An 18302-nucleotide genomic window follows, 5' to 3' on the forward strand; every position below is an offset into this window, starting at 1 on the left:
TGTCCAAATCTAACTAATCTAACTACATGTAGCTCAGGATCTGAATCAAGGATATGCATATTATTGATGCCATTTGAAAGGAAACAGTTTGTGTAAATGTGAAATTAATTTAGGAGAATATAACACATTAGATCTGGTAAAAGATAATACAATGAAAAAAACATGCGTTATTATTATTATTATTTTTGTACCAGAGAAAGGGCATAATGTATTATTCCAGCCCATGTGCAATTTAGATGTAGGCCAATAGATGGCAGCAGTGTATGTGCAAAGTTTTAGAATGAACCATTGCATATTTCTTCAAAACGTTGTATCAAGACTGCCCAAATGTGCCTAATTGGTTTATTAATACGTTTTCATAATTGTGCACTCTCCCCAAACAATAGCGTGGTATTATTTCATTGTAATAGTTACCGTAAATTGGGCAGTGCAGTTAGATGAACAAGAATTTAAGCTTTCTGCCCATGTCAGATATGTCTATGTCCAGGGAAATGTTATCTTACCTACAATATATAATAATAATATATCCCATTTAGCAGACGCTTTTGTCCAAAGCGACTTACAAGTCGGCTGGGGCCACTACTTTTACATATGGGTGGCCCTAGCGGGAATCGAACCCACGACGCTTGGCGTTGCAAGCGCCATGCTCTACCGACTGAGCCACACAGGACCACACACAACCTCATGCTAATCACATTAGCCTATGTTAGCTCAACCGACCAACGGTTGAGGGGGGCACGGTTTACACCACTGCATGATCTTATTATTTCAACAGCAACCGGCTATAGGTATGTTTTCAGATGTGATTGTCTCAGCTCAGATGTGATTACACTTTCACTATTTAAATCAGGTGACAAATAGTGGCCCATAATGTGTAGGCTTCTAGGCTAAATACATTGACAAATGCTCTCATTTGACAAAATAACTTCAAGATAATAACTCAAATTACAGTGCGTACACAGTACACACAGTGTACAGAGGTGAGAGTGAGTGGACGATTTGGATATCGCTGTGTATTCTGGGTACAGACAGTAATTCCACGATGGCGGCGAGCAGGAGGCTGCACAAGGTACATTTCCTGATCAATCAAATTAGGATTTTCAAATATTAGATTAAAGAGAATAAAACATTCAGATTGCTAAATCTCCGATAAAATTAAAAGTGTCGTTAAATTGGTTTAATTTAGCCCCACACTGGTAGAAACCTCATGAATCTCAGTAAGCGGAAAATGAAGCTAGCTAAACGTTAGCATGCTAAGCTAACCAGCTAGCAGTTTTTTGGTGATGTTTTGATGTTAGCACCGGTATATTAATATGCAAGATCCGTGTATTGTTAATGTAAATTAAGTACCAATGTGTCATCAAATGTATTTAGATTGAATTCATTATTGTGTCATATATTGCGTGACGCAGGTTCAACATGATTGAACATTGTCTCATAAAAACTTGGCTAGCTAGCTAACGTTACTAGCTGGCTAACTTGCGAACCTTAGCAATGGAGTTAATTGTGCAATGCACAGCAGATACCTAGTTAGCTAACAGTGTGGTTCTATGAGAAAACCAGCTAGTTAGCAACTCAGGTTAATTCCGCTTATTTTTTCAATGTGTAACCGAGGAAGCTAACCAGCTAGCCAATTACATGCATTTCCTCAGATTTGGTTTCTTAGTTTTTAATTTGTTTTGAATCGAAAGCGAAATTGTAGAAATGTATTCTCTGCCAAATACGTTAGCTAAGCTAGTTGAATTTCATTCATTCGACCTCAATAAATTAGCCAGCTAGCTTTCTAGCCAACAGTCACAGCTGACCAACACTGTGTAAACAATCCTCCTGTTCTCAACACTGGGCGTTAACAAACGTAATCGATTAACCTAACTAGCTTTTTGTTTATTTGTGCCACCAGTGGTTATTTCTTAGAACGTTTTTACATAGACTTGTAAACCATGTATTTTCTCCAAACAACCGTAGGACATAGAATAAGTCTACATTCAAGCTCAGATTTATATGGAGAGAAATTAAACCAGGAAGCTGTATGCCCATGTTTTATTGTTATGGGTGTGTTAACTGTAATGTCCTTGTCACAATAACACACTGTAACACTACCTCCAATCTTATGATCTGTAGTGAAAGATTACCGGCCCTGGGATTTATGAGTCATTCCTCTGGTTTGGCAGAGAGCAGTGTTCTGTAGTGAGATCAGTGTGAGAATGCACCGGAACACTTCCTGGGTGGCTGTCTGAGGGAAGGGATGTAGCTGCTTGGCTACCAGGATGAGAGAGAGAGAGAGACAGTTAAGGTGCCCGATATAGGCTCATCCCTAGTACTCGTTGTAGTCATTCGGTCTGTGTTTACCTGTGTGATTCAGTCATTGGGCTGTTTTGGCCTATCGGACACAGCTTGTTTAATGGTTACTAAGACTCAGCCAACAGACATGTTTTATCAGTCCTTTATCTCTAGTTTGATATACACCTTTCTGCTTCCCGTAGTGGTGATGTTTATGGTTTGTGATTAACTGTCATTAATTAGCAGTACAGGAGAACTTGTTCATTATGTTTTCTCTCTCTTTTTCAGGAACTTGATGAAATCCGCAAGTCTGGAATGAAAAATTTCCGTAACATTCAAGTGGATGAAACAAATATTTTGACTTGGCAAGGCCTCATTGTTCCAGTAAGTAGCCTAGCGGCACTACGTACTACTTTCTCCAGACAGAAAACATGAGCAGAATAACAAGGAGGACCGAGGCACTCACAGCGATATTAAAATGTATTTGTTGCTGTGACATGTTCAGCAGGACTCAGTTTACCTTTTAACCAAACATCATTCTCTCTCTTTCTCCCCTCTAAAAGGACAACCCTCCATACGATAAAGGTGCGTTCAGGATCGAGATAATCTTCCCTGCGGAGTACCCCTTCAAGCCCCCCAAGATCACGTTCAAGACGAAGATCTACCACCCCAACATCGACGAGAAGGGACAGGTGTGTCTGCCTGTGATCAGCGCAGAGAATTGGAAACCAGCCACTAAAACTGACCAAGGTACGGTGGAAAGAAGCGCGCACACACACACACACACACACACACACACGGAGAGCGAGACAGAGGCAATGGACACTGGTTTTCTTCTGTAGTTATTATTTGCAATTTTTCATAATTTGTCATTGAAATGCTGTCTGAACCCTAACCCTCTAGTCTCCTCTCCCTCAGAGGCTCATATCTATTTGGCTGGAGAGGTTTCCATCCTGTATCCTCTGCCTGGTTATGGATTTCAATGTGTCTTTCTGACTTGTTTCATATGTCGTCATCCATTGTTACACCATTCTTATGGTCTCTTTTGTCCTGCTTGTCTCTTTGCAGTGATCCAGTCCCTGATCGCGCTGGTCAACGACCCCCAGCCAGAGCATCCTCTCAGGGCAGACCTAGCAGAGGAATACTCTAAGGACCGTAAAAATTCTTTAAGAACGCAGAAGAGTTTACAAAGAAACATGGAGAAAAACGACCTATGGACTGAGAACGCAAACGTGTGACTCCCTCTTCCCTTTCTTCCCTCCCCTCGGGACCCTCTCTCAACTCCTCTCTCTCCCCCCTTCCAAGACCACCTATACCCCCTTTGTTCTTACCCCATCTCCTGAAAATGGCCCTCACACACGTACATATCCTTCTAGCCCCCCTCCTCCTCCTCCTGGGGCGGTATATCTCGGCTCCACTTTGCCCTGGCAACAGGACTTTGTCGTGAATCAGGCTCGTCGGGCACCTCTGGGTGTTAGCTTGTGGCTGTTACTAACTTTCTACTGATTTCTTAAATTAAATTATAAAAGTGCCGGATTTGGGCCAGAGAGAGCAACCTGTAACAGGGAGAGGAAACGAATATGTGGATAAAATGTTGTTCTGCTCATGATTTGTTCACAGAAGTGTATTGATTGCTGGACCTGTATAAAGATTGTTGACTGTTTTGAAAGCTATTTGCTAAATGCTCAACTTGTGGTCTGTTTGCTAACCCTTTTCCTCTCACTCCTTCCCCTCACTAAAATATGTAACATAAAAAAACAACCCCAAAAGCAACTAAATGATAAACATTTAAAGCATCCAGGTTCAGGAGGTGTGTGACAAAATGTTTATTTTATATTTCTTTTTATTGTTTTGCTCAAGTTGCACTTTGCTCTGTGGAACTAGCTTTTAAGTTCACCATAAAACTTCAGTTTGTCACCAATACGATGTTTCAGATGTTATAAAAAGGAGAAGAAAAAAATGTGTGTGAACCTTAATTGAGAAATTATCATGAAATGTTTTGTAAAGCAGATATATGACACTTCCTGTAAAGGTCTGACCATGTGACAGGAAGTACCCCTCTTTACACCTTCGCCCACTTGCCTTTTCCAAGAAGGGAATCGAACTATCACATCTTGTTCCCATGGAAACTGCTTATCATTCTTCCTCTGTGACTGGGGGAATGGCAAAATGTTTTCTGGGTATTGAAGTGATCAGCCCTAGAAAGGCACTGCACAAATTCACTAATCTTGTACACAAATATGTCATACAAAGTGATTTGTGAATCAGATGATTAAATTGCAGAAGTTTAGTCATTTACAAATGTGTTTAGTCATTCCACCTGACCAGTACTAGGAGAAGAACAGCTGCCATTGGGGAATAATAATGGCTTGGACCAGAACATTTGATTATTTTAGTAATATATCTAATTGTAAATGAAAGTTAGCCAGTAACCACCTAGAGGCAGGAGGCAGTTTCCCATCCTGTCCACAGGGATCTGTAAACACTGAAGGGTTAGGACCAATGATGTGATGAATTGGTTGACTGCCAATGAGATGCATGCAAGGTACTGAAGAGACCAGTATATGTCAGTAACACTTTTTCACCACTAGAGGACGATACTTTACAAGAGAAATGGAGCTCCTTATCCAAGGTCTCTATGTCTTCAATTGTTTTTAATTTAACAAATTCTTATTTACACTGACGGCCTACCCCGGCCAAACCAAAACCTGGACTATGCTGGTTCAATTGTGTGCTGCCCAATGGGTCTATCTCTGCCGGGGTTCCTCAACAAGAGACCCACAGGCCAGGTTGCCTTATTTGGCCCCCAAGGTTTTCTGAGCATAAAATTATAAAAAATAAATGGTTTATTTACATTTTTTATAGAGGGCATAAATGACACCAGGAGATCAGCTCCAAGTGATTTTAATTTGAGATGTGTTCCCTATTCCCACGCATAATATAGAGACGTGTTCGTATACAAATTTAAGCAAGGTTTGAAATGATTGTTTTAGTCAAATATATCTTATTTGAGATTCTTCAATTTGAAGTCAAATGGTTTGTAATCATGTTCTGTGCAGATTAGTGATTCTGCGCACTGCTTTGTTCAGATCGATACCCTCACGTGTAGTAGAAACTAGTGTTGTATTTGTCTTTGAAGTGAATGTGGACTCAGTTTCCCATGGTCCTCTAGTCTACACCTCCATTGGAACATTTCCATTGATGGTTTACCCCAGTCTTTTACCCAAAAGGCTCAGACTTTTATGTTTCCATCTACGGGGGCCAGCACCCGTGTCTCACTGGGCCTTTGGCTCCGGGGGACCTGCTCTAATTTGGAGACAACGCAAGGGCCTGGGTATTTTTCAAGTGGCATTTATAATAATGTCTATAACTGTTAACTTTTAACACCTTCTCACAAAGCAACAGTCTTGAGTGATGCTGAGGTCGTTGCAGAGGTTCTGTGCATCACACGTCTTTAGTGTCCCTCCTGATGGAAACACAACACTACAGCTTACATTAACATAAAACGCTGGCGAGCCACTAGTGTGGGAGTAAGTCTCAATGGAAAAGCACCGAAGTGAAGGGCCCGTAGGAGTTGGAGCAGCGAAGTCAGTGTGGTGACCCCTGCTACTGATGATGAGCAACCGAGGATCGTAAGGTTGTGGAAAAATTCATTTACAGACAGCACTACACTATTATGCTGGTGTAGTATTACATAGCTTGACCATTATGTGAATTGTCCAAAGGAAAATTAACATTTTAATAGAGCTCAATGGCAGTTGTGATATTATTAAATGGGATTTATTTTTGCTTTTATTTCAGTGGGTAGTCTAGATTCTACTATAGGACAGATCATTGTGGGATACAGATGAAGAATATGTATGGAAACTTTCAGTAAACTACAAAAAGCTATATTCTGGTTGTTTGTGCATTATACCAAACCCCACGGACAAATCTACAACCCTCATCTCTCAAATTTCTAATGTCTCCTCCTTGGCATTAGACAGAAGACTAGTGGTCAGCACACAGAACACTGCTAAAAATACACCGACCAGATTCAGTTTCCTCTCTGACCATGTTAGTGGTCACAGACCCTCTTACACCTACACACACAAACCCACTGGCACTTGCCCTCTCAGTCACGCAATGTCCAAAGCATAGAAGCAGAACATCTAGAGCAGATCTGCCACCTGGTCTTTCCGACATGCAAAAAAATGTCCTATATGCCCTCTGTTTCTGTGGTCCTCTGACCCTCTCAGTGTAAATATAGCAGGCAGCGATTAGCTGATTATCTCCACGCCACTAAGCTGCTCCAAGTAGCCCAATTACTCTCCTAGAGACAGACAGACGGACAGACGGACAGAATTTACCCTTTTAAGACAGACAGACGTTTTGGCACTGAGGCTGCTCCCATTCTAGTCTGGAGCTCTCAACTGCGATTTGGATTTGATCTAATTGAGACTAACCTGTATGAATAAAGGTTAGATTAGAGACACCTGTGCCAATTCTACTGGTAGTTCCATTGGTGGAATTGGAACTCTGTTCCTCTGTCTGACCTCTAAAAGTGCTTAACTCAGGGTTAAACTCTGTTACTGCAGTAAACCCATTATGGCAGATCAGCTGGTGGGAGACAGAGGCCTGCTGAGAGAAGAGACTCACTGGAGCGATTGGAACTGTACACTGCCAGCCAACAAATCCAGAAAATCACATTGTAGGATTTTTAAGGAATTTATTTGCAAATTATGGTGGAAAATAAGTATTTGGTCAATAACAAAAGTTTATCTCAGTACTTTGTTATATACCCTTTGTTGGCAATGACAGAGGTCAAACGTTTTCTATAAGTCTTCACAAGGTTTTCACACACTGTTGCTGGTATTTTTGCCCATTCCTCCATGCAGATCTCCTCTAGAGCAGTGATGTTTTGGGGCTGTTGCTGGGCAACACGGACTTTCAACTCCCTCCAAAGATTTTCTATGGGGTTGAGATCTGGAGACTGGCTAGGCCACTCCAGGACCTTGAAATGCTTCTCACAAAGCCACTCCTTTGTTGCCCGGGCGGTGTGTTCGGGATCATTGTCATGCTGAAAGACCCAGCCACGTTTCGTCTTCAATGCCCTTGCTGATGGGAGGAGGTTTTCACTCAAAATCTCACGATACATGGCCCCATTCATTCTTTCCTTTACACGGATCAGTCGTCCTGGTCCTTTTGCATAAAAACAGCCCCAAAGCATGATGTTTCCACCCCCATGCTTCACAGTAGGTATGGTGTTCTTTGGATGCAACTCAGCATTCTTTGTCCTCCAAACACGACAAGTTGAGTTTTTACCAAAAAGTTATATTTTGGTTTCATCTGACCATATGACATTCTCCCAATCTTCTTCTGGATCATCCAAATGCTCTCTTGCAAACTTCAGACGGGCCTGGACATGTACTGGCTTAAGCAGGGGGACACGTCTGGCACTGCAGGATTTGAGTCCCTGGCGGCGTAGTGTGTTACTGATGGTAGGCTTTGTTACTTTGGTCCCAGCTCTCTGCAGGTCATTCACTAGGTCCCCCCGTGTGGTTCTGAGATTTTTGCTCACTGTTCTTGTGATCATTTTGACCCCACGTGGTGAGATCTTGCGTGGAGCCCCAGATCGAGGGAGATTATCAGTGATCTTGTATGTCTTCCATTGACAGCTCTTTGGTCTTGGCCATAGTGGAGTTTGGAGTGTGACTGTTTGAGGTTGTGAACAGGTGTCTTTTATACTGATAACAAGTTCAAACAGGTACCATTAATACAGGTAATGAGTGGAGGACAGAGGAGCCTATTAAAGAAGGATTTATAATGGTCTGTGAGAGCCAGAAATCTTGCTTGTTTGTAGGTGACCAAATACTTATTTTCCACCATAATTTGCAAATAAATTCATTAAAAATCCTACAATGTGATTTTCTGAATTCTTTTTCTCATTTTGTCTGTCATAGTTGAAGTGTACATATGATGAAAATTACAGGCCTCTCTCATCTTTTTAAGTGGGAGAACTTGCACAATTTGTGGTTGACTAAATACCTTTTTGCCCCACTGTATATATAGTCAACTTCACAGTGAATGATGGATCTTCTACACTTTTAGTTAGGGTAGAATAATTAGTAGGAGAAAACACAAGCTGTAACATTGCCTTGGAATCAGAGAATTAGTTGTTTTATTGATCAGAGATCAGTGGTTTTATTAGGGTTGATTTTTATTGAGGTTAGTGTTACAGGTAAGACTTTCGCTCCTGGTAGAAGCTGTCCCTAACCACAGATCTAGGATCAGATTATGATACCCCCAACCCCAGACTTAACCATCAAGGGGGATACACCAACACTTGTCCCTGGACCAGTGGAAAGACATTCTACTTCTACTTTACTCCAAATTGCTCAGTTTGGGGATGAGGAGGGATCAGGCCTAACTCCTCTTCTTTGGCCCTCTCTAACCGCAGAGCGGGTCACTCCCTCTCAGACGTTGGGCTCAGGTGTTTTACTTTCTGAACTGGGTGATGGGGGAGGGGACCTTGATGTCCTGGCCCCTTTCCAGCTTCTTCTCACAGTCAATCAGATAGTTGACTCCATCAACCAGCAACTGGACCAGCTCCACCTATACACACGCACCGATACACACAGTTATCAGCGGTCAAGGGGAGTTTAATCTCTAGTCCAGATAGAGATGGTTTACAGTTTCCTTCAGTTATTCATTCATTCATAGAATATCGGTTCTAGTTTTACCTCAGATTTTCCCAGACGGTCGTTGTTGGATATATCAACGGTGTCTCCAGTTGTGGCTGAGTCAACTCCGCCTGTCCCTCTCTTCTGCAGACGCATGTTGTCCAGGATCTTACCAAAGCGAGGGTCCTGCATGGTAAGTACAGAACTTTAATAAATGCTTTGTCTAGGGAAAGAGGGGTCAATGCACAGGGACAATCCAAGCAAAAACTTTGAGGAAAAGGAAAGAGAGAGCGTCTGTGTTACCTTGCTGAGGTTGGGCAGTCTGATGTGCACTCCAGCCCTGAGTCCAGTACCCAGGTTAGAGGGACAGGTCAGGATGTATCCCAGGCGCTCGTTCCACATGAACTCCCAGCCTCTCTCCTGGATCAGCTTCTCCACCTAGAGGATGGGGTGCCACATTAATGATCTACTGTACATGTCCATGTATATTATAGACAAAAGGGTGCTATCTACAACATAAAATGGTTCTTCAGCTATCCTCATAGGATGACCCTTCAAAGAACCCCTTTTGGTTCCAGGTAATACTACCTGGAACCAAAAATGGTTCTACCTGGAACCAAAAAGGGTTCTCCTATGGGGACAGCCGAAGAGCCCTTTTGGAACCCTTTTTTAAGAGTGTACAGACAAGCATCATTACATGTGACATGTAAATGTAAAGTACCTGTTGGAGTCCTCTGCAGAACCTCTCGAACACTCTCTTCATGTTTCCTCCCTTCTCCATGGAGATGACCCTGGTGTGGTCCTCCTCATTGACCCAGATCAAGAAGGTCTTCTCATTGTTGTGCCTGGAGAGAAAGAACACACTCCTAAGAATCTAGAAACATTTGTTGGTTGCATTGATTGTCAACTTCTGTGATCACAGCACACACATGCTGGTTAGAGGATTCTGCTGATGAGAGCCTTGTAGACCCTCCCAGTGGCCCCTGCATCGGGCCATGAAATGCACACGTCAACAAGGGGGGGACAGGCTTGTCAAACAGGAAGTGGTCCTACAGGGGAGAGGAGAGGGAAGGAGGAGGAGGAGGAGAGGGAGGGGAAGAGATAGATAAGGAGGTGGTCACGGAAATGGGAATTCAGGGCTAGGACATTGATGTAATGACACTTTGAGGAGAAGAGGACGAGAGGAGGAGGATGAAGAGTAGTCAGAGGAAGAGACCTTTCCCAATGCCATAATGTTATGGAAACACAGTTCTGCTCTCTACTGGTCTTATCAGATGCCCCTAATCACCGATAGTACGATCTCTACAGCTATTACGATACAAGACAGTGCTACAGGTTTTTAAAGCTACAGGGACAGGGTTGGGCTCTCTACTACTCTGGCCTTACCAGTTTCTTAGTACTAAGTCTCTCTACAGGTAGTGTAGTTTTGGGGACATGGGTTGGCTCTCTACTACTCTGGTCTTACCAGATGCCCCTGGCATCAGGCCAGTCACGGGCCATGAAGGCAGAGGTCAGCAGAGGAGAGACAGGCTTGTCGAACAGGAAATGCTCCTGAGGCAACGTGAGGTTCAGAGGACAAAGGTTAATGAGACTGAAAGTTAAAGATCAAGACTAGTGTAATCTCTCCCAAAGATTACCTCTATTTCCAATCTTAATCTTAGCCGTTAGGATTAAACGCAAAGTCACCCCAGTCTGTCTAGACTGAGTGGATTACCTGGGTAAGACCCTTTTTTCCACTGTGCTAAACTTCCTGAAATCATTGGTAGGCCTACCACTGGGGAATGAAGACAAATGAGTGCAATTAAGAACCATGTCCTCAAATGAGTCGGGTCAAATAAAAGTCATGAAACAATGCTGTCACTACAGTCCAGGTTCCAGTTGCACTATTTCAGCATAATCCTCACAACAATCCCTGCCATTAGCATGGCAATATAAGTAGACATTATCATGGATATGAGGAATCCCATATGCAGTCAGATTATGATAATACATGTATGTACATTTTGGGATAAGAGGCGAAGAGACAGACAAAGAGGAAGAGAGAGAGGGGGATGCAGAGAGAGCGAGAGAGAGAGAGAGATACAGACGGATGACAGACAGTCCCACAGACAGAAAGATAGATAGGTAGATTAAATAGATAGATCGACAGATAGATAGATGTCCTCTGAGTGTCTCACATCAATAAGCTGCTGCTGCTCCTTCTCCGTCATGTCTCCCAGGCTGTAGTAACGTCCGGCCAGATCACCCTTCAGGCCGGCCAGGGCCTGGACGGTCACACGCTCTACCTCACGGCGCTCCGAGCGGGAGCAGCACGGGGGCAGGCTCAGACCACGGATACTACGGCCTGTACGCACGCGAGACGACAGAACGTATTTCTCATCAAACACACCGTTGGTGATCTGAGGAGAAGGAGGTTTATCAGTAAATCGGAGAATAATGGACTATCTCATGTAGTGTGTAGAGGTTACTGGAGGTGTGTGTGTGTTACCTTGGACGCATCCAGATCAGTGGGGTGTTTCATTGTTTTGGGGTCGTAGCCATTGTGTCGGTCTTTGATGACGGGGTCAAATATATCAGCAAACACCTGCAGAGGACAGGATGAACAGTTAACCAAAAGGAGATACCTCCTTCAAAATATAGAAAAACACACACAAACTCAAGCACACATACAGTACCTCATAGCTCTCCTCGTCCCCAGCCACCATGCCAACAGTCTTAATGAACGGGTGGCCAGGGTTGTCCACTCCGGTCTGGATGCACTGGTCCAGGCTCCAGTTGTTAGGGGTCACCTTGTCTCTCAGCTTACCGTAGATAGCAGGGGTCAGGGAGTGCGCCATGCAGTTATTGTGCCTCCTCAGGTCAGGATAGTCAGCGCTGGGGATGATGGGAAAAGTAGTTTTCATTCAAAACATAGAGATTCCAAATTAATTATCCGTCTGTATAGGATGTGAACTGTGAAGGACATTTCAAATAGGGTTTGATTATGGACACACCCCTTGCCAAGAGGGCTGCGGTTTTAGATGTAATGTGTATGTCGTTTTTTTGGACAGGTACATATTAATTGGTTGCTTGATTGATTGAGACAAGTAGAGGAAGTTATTTTAGAGTGCTGGTGATCTGTCTAATCTATGGCTCAAGCCTTAGTTCCTGATCTGGTCTCCCCCTGGCTCCTGTCCCTGTGTGTGTGTGTGTGTGTGTGTGTGTGTGTGTGTGTGTGTGTGTGTGTGTGTGTGTGTGTGTGTGTGTGTGTGTGTGTGTGTGTGTGTGTGTGTGTGTGTGTCAGAAAGGGCGTGAAGGAGGTGACTGGCAACACTTGTATCTACTAAGGATTCATTCCCCGCCCCCCTACCTTAGACTTACATTTGGACTGCACACTGGGTGTCAGATTATAGTTGTTCCTAATTCAATAGATGCAGCTATCCTAGGCCCAACACCTGTATTCCAAAAGAATTATCCGTCTGTGTCACACCCTGACCATAGTTTATTTGTATGTTTCTATGTTTTGGTTGGTCAGGGTGTGATCTGAGTGGGCATTCTATGTTGGATGTCTTGTTTGTCTATTTCTATGTCTGGCCTGATATGGTTCTCAATCAGAGGCAGGTGTTAGTCATTGTCTCTGATTGGGAACCATATTTAGGTAGCCTGGGTTTCACTGTGTGTTTGTGGGTGATTGTTCCTGTCTCTGTGTTTTGCACCAGATAGGGCTGTTTTCGTACGTTTGTTAGTTTCATCGTGTATAGTTTCCTTATTAAATAAAATGAATCACAACTACACTGCATTTTGGTCCGCTCCTCCTTCCCACAACGAGAGCCGTGACAGTCTGTATAGGATGGCCGTCCACAGTCCATTAGAGGCCATGTTGTTTGTAGTCCTACCTGGGTGGATAGAGCTTCCTCCTCTCCTCAGCGGACAGGATGTTGCTGTCGGTCATCAGGTAGCCGGTTGCCATGGTGCCTACTCCCAGGCTGGCCAACAGCACGGCCGTGTTACGGCCGGACATCATTCTTGTGAAGGAGGTCGCCATCTTGGGCAGTTCAGAGGTCAGAATCAGGTCAACTGGGGGAGAGAGAGAGAAATTAGGGAAGTACACATTTCAAAGGTTTTACTTCTTAAAAATTATTAAATATGTATTTATCTATGCATTAGTTTCTTTGTGTGTATGTCCTTCTCATCAGGTGAGCTGTGGGAAGAATCTCCTCCTACAGAACAATACACTTCCTACCTTTAACCCATTGGCCACTACCTTTTGTCTATGAAATACAGACTGTGGATGCTGCAGCTCAAACTTACTCCATGTCCTCAGTTGAGTTACAATGCACTTCCAGTTGGTTGATTGTACTGTATTGTATTTTTAAATGTTTTATATCTTATAGAGTAGATGTAGGTCGTTGATAACGAGCTTACAGTATGAGACGGGAGTATCAGCAGATGGCTGATTAAGCTCAGTCTCCTAAACTGGCCTCACAGGATGGCCTCTTAGCAAGCACAATCTGGCCGCCACCATCAAGGAGGTGTAGGTAGGATGAAGTTGCCCGTATACACTGATCTTAGGTCACCAAGATAAAATTACATTTGGTTTTGCCCCTGCCCGAACAACTTATTCCTCTCAGTATGTCCTGTGACTAAAATCTAAATGTGAAAGCTTGTCCTTCACCACAGTGCAGAGGACAGAGAGAGAGGGAAAGCTGTCTTAAAATAGAGAGGTCTACTGTATTTAGGTCTGTAGAGGTCTAGTAGAGGTCTATTCACTAATCCCTGTCAGAGCGGAAACAAAAGCTGGGATTGACTTCCTGTCTTGATTATCATTCTACACATCTATTCCATCATGATCTGCAGTCGTCAGTTGACTTAGTCCATGCGATTGTTCTTCATTAAGAATACAGGAAGAGTACTATTCCATCAGATCATCAGTTGGCTGCAAAGCTAATGATCCACCCTCTCTGCTCTATGATCCATATCAAGGAAAATTACATGCATATCTGTGTCTGAACACAAGGTAACATCTCTGGGTCATTTAAACTCTATTGACATCAAAGTTGTGGCTGTGTTTTCCTTGATACAGCATGACTAGAACACACTAGATGGCTGAGGAGTCAGAATGGAGGAGGCTGTCAGCACTGCAAATAAATGATTATTTATAGAAATCTGGAGGAGAGAAACAGTGCCAGATGGGTCTAATGCCAAGACCGCTCTTTCTGGAATCAAAACACCACAGGCCTCGTGTTCTGTTCTGCTCTGACATTCTGAACCAGCCACAGTCTCTCGAGACAGGACACAGGCCAAGACAAAGACAGTGGGATGGGAAAGGAGAAAAGAGAGAGAGAGACGCGCACACACACACACACAGCGAGAAAGAGATACAGAGAGTTATAGAGACAGAGAAAGAGATCGAGAGATAAGTGAGAGACAGAAAGAGAGAGATAAGGGAGAGACAGAAAGAGAGAGATGAGGGAGAGACAGAAAGAGAGAGATGAGGGAGAGACAGAAAGAGAGAGATGTGAGAGACAGAAAGAGAGAGATGAGGGAGAGACAGAAAGAGAGAGATAAGGGAGAGACAGAAAGAGAGAGATGAGGGAGAGACAGAAAGAGAGAGATGAGGGAGAGACAGAAAGAGAGAGATGAGGGAGAGACAGAAAGAGAGAGATGAGGGAGAGACAGAAAGAGAGAGATGAGGGAGAGACAGAAAGAGAGAGATGAGGGAGAGACAGAAAGAGAGAGATGAGGGAGAGATGGAAAATAAGAGGTGAACACAGAGATGTAGAAAGAGAAAGCGGGGCTACATCCCTGACAGCAAAGACCAGTGAATCAGTGATAAGGTTATGACAGAAACAGCAACTTTCTGGTATGACAGGCCTATATGGTGGTTTATAAAGGCAGCCATCAGTCAGTCACATTGGATTGTAATGCTTTAAAGCCAGGATTACTACAGATCTAGGATCAGTTTATTATCCTCCCCCAATTCTAATCATCAGGGGGAGAAACGTAAAACTGACCTTAGATCAGTGTCGAGAAGCAACTTTCATCCCTACTAGCCATACGGAGAGGAGTGTTAACACTGTCACACTTAATTGAATTAATTGTATTTTTTTTCTTCCGGGATGGGGGAGGGGGGGGACTGTGGGAGGGGTCTCGAATGGTTGAGGGACAGCTATTGGGGAACTGTGGGTGGATCTTGGAGGGTTCGGGTTTTACAAGATTGTGATCATGAAAAGGGAAACTATGACATATATTTTATATCACCATCATGCACACGCACCCTCACACATAAGGATGGCTCTGTTGCGGAAAGACTGGTACATGTTTCATAGTGTCCTGATGCAGTATTGTTTGTTCTTCATGTTCTAATACTTTTGTGTTACCCCTTCCTTGTGTTTTTTTTTGTAAAAAATAATTGTACAAAAAACAACAACAAAAAACAACAAAAACACTGCTTGAGTGTTTAATATGTGGGGATGTAGTTATCAGACATAATACTACTTCTTTGTAAAGCTCTCATAATGATGCATGAAGCAGTTACTGACAGTTAATAATCTATAGAAGGATTAAGTATCACTATGAACATGCTCTGCTGTCCTTTAGAACATCAGACTAGACCAGGGCTCTCCAACCCTGTTCCTGGAGAGCTGTCATCCTGTAGGTTTTCACTCCAACCCTGTCCCTGGAGAGCTGTCATCCTGGAGGTTTTCACTCCAACCCTGTTCCTGGAGAGCTGTCATCCTGTAGGTTTTCACTCCAACCCTGTTCCTGGAGAGCTGCCTACCATCCTGTAGGTTTTCACTCCAACCCTGTTCCTGGAGAGCTGCCTACCATCCTGTAGGTTTTCGCTCCAACCCTGTTCCTGGAGAGCTGCCTACCATCCTGAAGGTTTTCACTCCAACCCTGTTCCTGGAGAGCTGCCTACCATCCTGTAGGTTTTCACTCCAACCCTGTTCTTGGAGAGCTGCCTACCATCCTGTAGGTTTTCACTCCAACCCTGTTCCTGGAGAGCTGCCTACCATCCTGTAGGTTTTCGCTCCAACCCTGTTCCTGGAGAGCTGTCATCCTGGAGGTTTTTGCTCCAACCCTGTTCCTGGAGAGCTGCCTACCATCCTGTAGGTTTTCGCTCCAACCCTGTTCCTGGAGAGCTGCCTACCATCCTGTAGGTTTTCGCTCCAACCCTGTTCCTGGAGACCTGCCTACCATCCTGTAGGTTTTCACTCCAACCCTGTTCCTGGAGAGCTGTCATCCTGTAGGTTTTCGCTCCAACCCTGTTCCTGGAGAGCTGTCATCCTGTAGGTTTTTGCTCCAACCCTGTTCCTGGAGAGCTGCCTACCATCCTGTAGGTTTTCGCTCCAACCCTGTTCCTGGAGAGCTGCCTACCATCCTGTAGGTTTTCGCTCCAACCCTGTTCCTGGAGAGCTGTCATCCTGTAGTTTTTCGCTCCAACCCTGTTCCTGGAGAGCTGTAATCCTGTAGGTTTTCACTCCAACCCTGTTCCTGGAGAGCTGCCTACCATCCTGTAGGTTTTCGCTCCAACCCTGTTCCTGGAGAGCTGCCTACCATCCTGTAGGTTTTCGCTCCAACCCTGTTCCTGGAGAGCTGCCTACCATCCTGTAGGTTTTTGCTCCAACCCTGTTCCTGGAGAGCAATCAAGCTGTAGGTTTTCGCTCCAACCCTGTTCCTGGAGAGCTATCATCCTGTAGGTTTTCACTCCAACCCTGTTCCTGGAGAGCTACCTACCATCCTGTAGGTTTCCACTCCAACCCTGTTCCTGGAGAGCTATCAAGTTGTAGGTTTTCACTCCAACCCTGTTCCTGGAGAGCTACCTACCATTCTAAGGTTTTCATTCCAACTCTAATCTAGCGCACTTGATTCTAATAATTAGCTGGTTGATAAAATGAATAAAGTTAGTTACAACTGGGGTTGGAGTGAAAACCTACAGGAGGGTATCTCTCCAGGAACAGGGTTGAAGTGAAAACCAACAGGAGGGTAGTTCTCCAGGAACAGGGTTGGAGTGAAAACCAACAGGAGGGTAGTTCTCCAGGAACAGGGTTGGAGTGAAAACCAACAGGAGGGTAGTTCTCCAGGAACAGGGTTGGAGCGAAAACCTACAGGATGACAGCTCTCCAGGAACAGGGTTGGAGTGAAAACCTACAGGAGGATAGCTCTCCAGGAACAGAGTTGGAGCGAAAACCTACAGGATAGCTCTCCAGGAACAGGGTTGGAGAGCCCTGGTCTAGACTATGTAGACCCGTCTACATTTCAACACCAAAAGGCTCCTGTTCTGTTCATCAAATATCATGTCAGTCTTACAATGATAGTGACTACATCAGCAAAATCTTATTAAAATATGCAGAAGGAAACATTAACTTCAAATCCATCTGTAGTTATCAAGGTGGGAGGGAGGGGCTCTCACCAAAGTCATTTAGATTTGAACAACTACTTGGCTTCACCTACCATTTTAAAATGTATCAAGTATCTAGTTTGTTAATATCCCCCCTTCCAGAATGAATGAGAAATAGAGGAGAGCTATAGAGAGAGGAATCATAGAGAGTACAGTACCTGTTTCACTGCCGGTGTCCCTCCCTGCTATAGAATCCTCTTTCAGGAGTCTTTCTCTATTTCTCATCCCACACTCCGCCCACTAATGTGGGATTAGGACCTGTGCTTTAAACCAATTAAAAATTCAGAATTGACGCTGTGGGCCAATGGGGAGATAAGAACCTGTGCTGCTGACCAATCGTATTTTTATTCCTCGTGCAACACCTTGGACGGTCCTTGCTCTGCTGTCTGTCTTGACCTTGTTCTTTCCTTAATCTTTACTAGAGGTAACCCCCGCTCCCACACACACAATGAAAATTGTATTTCCATTGTGAATTCATGAAACATATATTGACAGGCTGTATCATATAATTTTATCACGTCAGTGCATCTGTTAGATACTAATGCATATCACATATAACATAATTTGATCAATTAGAGGCACGTGTGAAAGTGAAACCATTGTTGAGATAGGCTACTATAAAAGACAGAGATAATGGGAAGTCGAATGAGAGATCTAAATATGATTTTTATTTGTCAAATGCACCGAATACAACAGGTGTAGTAGACCTTACTGTGAAGTGTAGTAGACCTTACCGTGAAGTGTAGTAGACCTTACCGTGGAGTGTAGTAGACCTTACCATGAAGTGTAGTAGACCTTACTGTGGAGTGTAGTAGACCTTGCCGTGAAGTGTAGCAGACCTTACCGAGAAGTGTAGTAGACCTTACCGTGAAGTGTAGTAGACCGTACCGTGGAGTGTAGTAGACCTTACCATGAAGTGTAGTAGACCTTACTGTGGAGTGTAGTAGACCTTGCCGTGAAGTGTAGCAGACCTTACC

The 18302-nt window shown here is 43.9% G+C and overlaps 1 protein-coding gene and 1 pseudogene across 1 annotated transcript; one reads left to right on the forward strand and one right to left on the reverse strand.

Moving 5' to 3' along the window:
- The first annotated feature begins 961 nt into the window (after positions 1-961).
- Positions 962-4201, forward strand: LOC135548260 (ubiquitin-conjugating enzyme E2 L3-like; annotated as a pseudogene).
- Positions 4202-8434: 4233 nt separating this feature from the next.
- LOC135547915 (creatine kinase S-type, mitochondrial-like) lies at positions 8435-17508 on the reverse strand. The gene is made up of 10 exons (XM_064977123.1): positions 17484-17508; positions 12818-12998; positions 11618-11816; positions 11431-11526; positions 11120-11341; positions 10408-10493; positions 9664-9787; positions 9246-9380; positions 9003-9128; positions 8435-8874 (listed from the first exon to the last, which is right to left on the reverse strand). Exons 2-10 carry the CDS (start codon positions 12964-12966, stop codon positions 8758-8760), a joined length of 1254 nt encoding a protein of 417 aa, XP_064833195.1. The 5' UTR covers positions 12967-12998; positions 17484-17508; the 3' UTR covers positions 8435-8757.
- Between the last annotated feature and the right edge of the window lie 794 nt (positions 17509-18302).

This window comes from Oncorhynchus masou, chromosome 11, assembly GCF_036934945.1.
Source record: "Oncorhynchus masou masou isolate Uvic2021 chromosome 11, UVic_Omas_1.1, whole genome shotgun sequence".
Lineage (NCBI taxonomy): Eukaryota > Metazoa > Chordata > Actinopteri > Salmoniformes > Salmonidae > Oncorhynchus > Oncorhynchus masou.

Bases quoted from the DNA above. Each gene is read 5' to 3' on its own strand.
- LOC135547915 (XM_064977123.1), bottom strand. From the start codon at position 12,966: ATGGCGACCTCCTTCACAAGAATGATGTCCGGCCGTAACACGGCCGTG. The intron at 10,494-11,119 runs GTGAGACACTCA...ACGTTGCCTCAG, and splicing joins AGCAGCAGCAGCTTATTGAT to GAGCATTTCCTGTTCGACAA. The intron at 9,381-9,663 runs GTACTTTACATT...CCCATCCTCTAG, and splicing joins TCTGCAGAGGACTCCAACAG to GTGGAGAAGCTGATCCAGGA.